The 6,216-nt window shown below is 43.2% G+C and overlaps 1 protein-coding gene across 2 annotated transcripts; it reads left to right on the top strand.

The window, feature by feature from the left end:
- The first annotated feature begins 220 nt into the window (after positions 1–220).
- On the top strand, positions 221–3,860 carry LOC119336158. Of its 2 annotated transcripts, none has more exons than XM_037608174.1 (6): positions 221–782; positions 1,564–1,816; positions 1,927–1,969; positions 2,073–2,321; positions 2,423–3,488; positions 3,609–3,860. In XM_037608174.1, exons 1-4 carry the CDS (start codon positions 649–651, stop codon positions 2,081–2,083), a joined length of 441 nt encoding a protein of 146 aa, XP_037464071.1. In that variant the 5' UTR covers positions 221–648; the 3' UTR covers positions 2,084–2,321; positions 2,423–3,488; positions 3,609–3,860. The 2 variants fall into 2 exon arrangements, with proteins under 2 accessions (XP_037464071.1, XP_037464070.1); XM_037608173.1 differs by having other exon boundaries at positions 222–782; positions 2,209–2,321; positions 3,609–3,859.
- Positions 3,861–6,216: the final 2,356 nt, after the last annotated feature.

Below are 6,216 nucleotides of genomic sequence, written 5' to 3'. Positions count from 1 at the left end.
CATGACTAGATGCAATCTGTCCTATTAGGATGAAAAGGGTCCCTTAAAAAAATGAATGAACAGAGGACGCGGAGTAACTGTACACGAGCTCAAATGCTCTCGTTATCCACAGCGTTGGCTGGCGCCTATGGATCTGTGCGATTATTTTATACTACCGCTGTTGGTCGTCCAGAAATCGAGTACTGTTCCGAAATACGTACACGGCAGCGATGTACATTGGGCCATGTTTAATGCTCCGGATGACGGAAGTTTGCCGCTGGGAAGGTGTTCCATGGATCAGAATCAGAGCCGCCGTCTGATCCGTGCATCGTGAAGTTCGCTTTACCGTCCGGCCGGCCCTGAGTCAAATTGAATGCAGGGTCCAGCGTGTTCTTTTGCAAGGCGAGTGGCGGTTTGAAGGCGACGAGTGGGAGATAGAGATTCGGAGCAGCGGCGGCGATCCAACATGAAGTTTTTTGTGCAGCCGATAGGCAGGTAAGCGGATCCTTTCTTCGCCGCACGAGCTTGTCTAGCGCATCTGAGTTAGTTTCTTGACTACGATTTGCTTTTCCCCTGCTCTCCTTGAGTGGGTAGGAGAGAGTCTGGTGCCTCCCCCATGTAGTTGTGAATGGCGGTGTGGCGGCAGAGCAATCGCTGTCGGAGCAGCAGATGGCGGCCGAGAGCGGCGAAGCACAAATCTTGGCGGCGGCAGAGGCTGCAGCGGGCAGAAGGGAAAGCTCCCCTCGAAAGTCCGAGCTCTCGATGGGGAAGAGGAATCCCCTGGCGCCCGGATGGAATAAGAGGTCAGTGGTACAGCTTTCTTATCTTATCAGAGATGCAAAGATGACAGTAGATAAAGATTGACGTCAGTAGAGAAATGAGGCAGCTATAGCTTTCTGGATTCATAGTATTTAGTAGACTGCATTTACTTGAACCACCCATGATATGAGACATAGAGAGATTTTAGTTAAGGAAAAATGCTAGCAGTAACGAAATCAGGCTGCTATAGTGTCGTGGGTTCAGATAAGTAACTAAACTTGATTCACATAATTAACATTCAGTAAAAAAATGTTATGTCATCGGAGATGCAAAGTTCTTAGTAAAGCATAATTGACAGCAGTGAGTAAATAAGGCAACTATAACAATATGGTTTAAGAGTAGTTTGTACACTGTATTTTGTTGAAGTTCCTTCATGTGCGAGATGCAAAGATTTTAGAACAGAAAAAATGACTGCAGTAAAAAAAAGAAACAGGCAGCTCTATTTGTCTGGGTTGGGAGGAGTAAGTTCACTGTATTCAGATACTTGAGAGTAAAATAATGAAAAGCAATTGAGTGATGACTGATGAAAAAATAATTAGTACATAAAAAATGACAAAACTAAAGAAATCAGGGATCTATAGGTTTTTGGGTTCAGAGTAGTTAGCAAACTGAATTAAACTGAAACCCCTTGATATCAGCGATGCAAAGACTACAGTAAAGAAAAATGGACTGCAGTAAAGAAATCAGGCAGCTATAACTCTGTGTGTTCAGATGAGTTTGTACCATGCATTCAGATAATTCATGCTTACTGCCTGGTGTTTGCAGGCTAAGGATTGGTGCTGCTGCACCAAGCATGACACCGTGTCCGAATCGAATCAGTGCGTTCGAGAAGGCTGTAAGATGTTTTGCAGAGAAGCCAGCTTCAAATGTTCTTGGCACTACATTTGACTCCTTGGGCAAGGCTTGTGACTTCTACAATCTGTATTCATGGAAAAAAGGTTTTGGCATTCGCTATGGGAAGAGACGGCTAAATGTGGAGTGGGTAAAATGCATGCAGGAAATAGTTTGTGGCTGCTCGGTGAGTACATTTTGTTGCTGTGAGATAATTTTTTGTCAGTAAATCACATACAGTGGAGTACAAGTTTCATCTTAGAAGCTGATCGAAAGTTTGTACATAACCTGATGCAGGGTAAAGCTGCGGTAGACTTCTACAGGCAGAAGACAATGGAAGGTATATTGCAGAGCATAGAGAGAATCATAACTACTCACTCTCGCCTAATTTTGGTGATAAAATCCATTGGCCATCACATAAGCATATTTGACGTGTACCGCAGAGATCTCATAAAGCAACTCAGGCAGAACAATGTGAATCTGGGCAAGGTTTATAGTATCATAGTCATAGGTGGCTTTTTTGGTTCGATGGAGAATGTTCCCTTCACCAAGAGGTCTTTGTGAAATCTGTGTGGGCAGATCAACAGGGACCAGGCGGATGATGATGTGAGGAAGACAATGGAAGTTTTTGCAGACATTGGAGCCAAGGATCCGCATTTTACATACCGGGTTCAGGCTGACACTGAGGGCAGGTATGTTAGAGTCTATGCATTTGGTGAATGACGTATATCTAATTTCGAAGCTATCACATATGAAGCATGGGCCTGAAATCAGGAAAAATTGTTTCGTGCAGGTGCTCGATTTCATTAGGGCTAAAGAAATACCAGCTAAGCATATAGTGAAGAGATGGACGAGGGATGATCGCGACGTTCTGCCACCTCATTTGATACAATACCAAAAGGACAGCATGTAGAACAACCCTTTTTCGTACAGACACTTCACGATGTACTTGCACGCCATGGATCTAGTCAGGCCGGCGACACTAGCGTTGAAGCCTACAATCGGTTGCTGTAGTTGTTCAAGTCCAACTTGATAGTGATGTTACCCTATGTAGAAGTTAGGGATGGTCTTGGCCAGACTGGCGGACAGTGGTGCCGTAAATCAGAGCCCCATGGAGATGGTTGCAGTGGAACAAAACATGATCATCGATGGAGGTACTGCTGATTTAGCGGACAATGATTCTGTGTCCAGGACAAGCAACATGTTGGAAGGACTACTGGCTCCAGCAAAACAGAAAGATATTGGGCGGCCAACGACAAGTATGGAGAAGGCTCCATATGAAGTCTAAGCAAGAGGACTAGGTTTTGCACGATTTGCAGAAAGCAAGGGCATAAGCGAACTACATGCCCTGGCCCTGGTGATGTCCCCAAGCAACCTTGGTAGCCTGCGAAATGCAAGAACTGTGGCGTGAGGGGCACACCGACAAAATAATTGTAATAAAGCAATGGAATTAAGGCTGGCAAATGGAATGTAGAAGCTGATGTGGCTCATGATGTCTTTTCAGTTATCTTATTTGCCATTGAGGCATATGAATGTAGGCATCATGTTTTACCTTCGGTGTGATCAGACCGTGGTTACTTTGCAGACAGTGCATGAGTAATATAATACGTAGTATGTCAGGTTGTGTCACTGATTTTGTTTCAAAATGTTGGCTTATCCCCAGGTTTTGATGAATTTGTGTGCATGCTTTTGAAGGTAAAACCTTGGCCTTTTGGTGCAGCGGGAGTGGCTGAATTGTCTGATTCGCTATCTGAAAACTTGTACACTCCTGAATATCGAAAGAGATGCAGATGTGTTCTCGTTCGCTATCTGTTTTCTGGATCGTAATCTAAGTTCCGGCCGTCAATGCTTCACAGCAGGTAAACTATTGTGCGTCCGCATCCGAAAGTTTACGTGCGAATCTTTTTGGATGCATTAGTAGTTCAATTAAGTATCCGACCGACCCCTGATTATCTGAAGCATTTGTGCGTCCGCAACAGAGCACCTTCTGGAACGTTGCTGGGTTGGTCTCTGATGAAGATCAGAAGATGAATCATATGAAGAGCAGCCGCGCTTGCAAGCTTGCATGGAGGCGGAACATGGTGGTGAAGAAAGGACTGGCGACTATGATCCATTTGGAGCCACGGGGACTGAAGAGCTGAATGCCCTTGTTGGTGAAGAGGGCGAGCAGTCTGAAGCACCACGCTGTGACTACGAGGAAGAAATGGAGACAGAGGGGAACAAATATTCGGAGGAAGGGACGATGGGTTGGCCACAATAAATGCCTCAGTTGGATGGATCCCGTTAGATGACTCACGTCTGAGCCGTTGGACATGTAATGCGGTCGCTTCTGATCCGCCTCGTGGGCGGTGACAGCGTTCGCATTAAAAGCGGTAGTTAAGGGGACCACGAGCTCTGAAAAAACAGCATATACTACTTCATATACGAGGAGATATACCAAAGCTGGTGCGAATCTAAGCGCGAGCTGACGGCTAAGATATAGAGCTCATCTGAGCTCGAGCTCAGAATAGTACTTTCGATGAACAGAGTCCTATCATGTTACGCTTACCTCTCATAGATTCTCCTCGATTGATTTCTGATCGAAAGAACACGCATCCGCCTTCAGTTTGCTGCCCGTCCCGAGGCGGCGCATAATCTAGAGTCCATACCCATGCTCTTCCTAATCCTCCCTCGCTGCATCATCTGTTTCTCCCAGCCATGGGCGCCGCCATTAGTTTACCATCAAGCCCTGCATCAATCTGAAAAGGAGGTATGACACAATCCATCTTCTCCTGTTGTAATCATGTTTCTCTCAACCTTGGAAACATGACTATTATCATCCATCGAACATAGGTGATTCTCTGTTAAACGTCCAGATTTTGCACCGGCCAGTGTTATGCTTACTACGAAAGTAGGAAATAACCTGAGTATGTATATGTACGTAGTACCAGCCATCAGGATACATCTGTCGATGGGATCAAGGTAGCAGTGCTACTTTAGTTTAGCCTCCCTGGTCTCCATGCCTAGGTTCCCCATTGCAGCTCCCGAACTTCCCCTCTCGCAGTTCCCAATGGAGAGGTGCAGCTTAGCCATGAACAATTTGATCCTTGGATTTGAAAACGAAGGATCCACAGCAGCAAATGCATTGGGAGGCCAAGGGATTGCTAGCTATGTTTGCTCATGTAAATTCTCACGTGTCCTCTCAGATTTTGGTTATTTTTCCCTAGAAACTACAACGCCACTGTACCATGCAAATTCGATCCTCTATATAAATGAAACCCTTAAAAATCAGTTCTCTTATCTAAATATCTTCGTCAGACACACTGTTATGCTCTTCTGAATTAACAGAGATTTAGATGATAATAAATTTGCATGAATCCCGAGGCCAGTACCCTCTATTATATGTTATAAAGAAATTTGTTTGAGCAGCTTATCTATGCAGAACTTTCTATATAACTCATACAAGAGTTTTATTTTTCAAGTGCACTGCACAGTACGCACAATGGTGCTAACCGTGGCGCAGATACTAGATTCACTGATTTACTTCTCTCTTGCTGCACTGATATTTGTAGGCGTAAGATCGCTCAAGGATTAATTGGACTCCTGCAGTCCTACTGACATATGAAGCCCATTGTTGACATACCAGAATATACTTGGGAGCCACCAATTGTAGCTCTAAATCTGTATATGTCACTGAGTGTGGAACAGTAGTCCTCCAAACTTGAAGATGTGCTCTTTGTCTTTAGTTTCTTGGAACAACGATCTGCTATGCTTCCACTGGACTTTTTTATGCAAACATACAGATAACCACGTTCATTAGTTAGGAAAAATCCTTCTGCCCTAGGACACAATATATTTTTGTTGCCATTGCATGTGTTATATCTTTCTAAATAAGCTGTTCAAATAAAGCAAATGCGACTCTAACTTATGGATTGTTAAATCTAACACATACGTCTCCAGTTCTGATATGATATTATTTCATTATCCTAACAAGTAAGGAGAACCACGTCACAAGATTCTCATGTTGAGGAGCTATAAGTAAACAGGTACGTGTCAAATGTTGTGTCCTAGAAGAAGAAACTACCTCCATCAAATCAATGCTTTCTGATATGAAACCCGACATGTTTTGGCAACACCGGCTGCGAGTTTGCTCCGATTATTATCTGTTGTTATTAACATGCTCTCTGTAGTTGGTATTTACCAACATTATCATTCAGAAATGCTAACCTTTTAGATTACAAAACTAATTAAATAACTAACTTTTGATATATTTTTAGTTTGTTTTAGCTAAGTTCAGCTATGAGCTCCTAATTAAATGGTAGCATTGTGTTTGTGATGTCACGGCCTACCACCATTCAGTGATTACACTTGGATAATGCAGAATGAATCCCAAGAAACTACGTGTTTGTGATCTTAAGAAAATGCTAGCAACTCATGGCCTTATGTTTGTTTAGCTATTTGGTTGAATGACATGATTATATAAAAAAACATGTTGTCGTCTCTGCCTTCAATAATTATGACCTTTTGTGGTTGTTTGTAAACATCTGAATATTATATGTTTGCATGATTTATTTTTATGCAGAACACATTTATATATTTAATATTGTT

The sequence above is a fragment of the Triticum dicoccoides genome, chromosome 7B (genome assembly GCF_002162155.2).
Source record: "Triticum dicoccoides isolate Atlit2015 ecotype Zavitan chromosome 7B, WEW_v2.0, whole genome shotgun sequence".
Classification (NCBI taxonomy): Eukaryota; Viridiplantae; Streptophyta; class Magnoliopsida; order Poales; family Poaceae; genus Triticum; species Triticum dicoccoides.
The sequence above is the reverse complement of the archived record's forward strand: the minus strand, read 5'-3'. Positions and strand labels throughout refer to the sequence as shown.

Bases quoted from the DNA above. Each gene is read 5' to 3' on its own strand.
- LOC119336158 (XM_037608173.1), top strand. From the start codon at position 649: ATGGCGGCCGAGAGCGGCGAAGCACAAATCTTGGCGGCGGCAGAGGCT. The intron at 783-1,563 runs GTCAGTGGTACA...TGGTGTTTGCAG, and splicing joins GCGCCCGGATGGAATAAGAG to GCTAAGGATTGGTGCTGCTG. The intron at 1,817-1,926 runs GTGAGTACATTT...AACCTGATGCAG, and splicing joins AAATAGTTTGTGGCTGCTCG to GGTAAAGCTGCGGTAGACTT.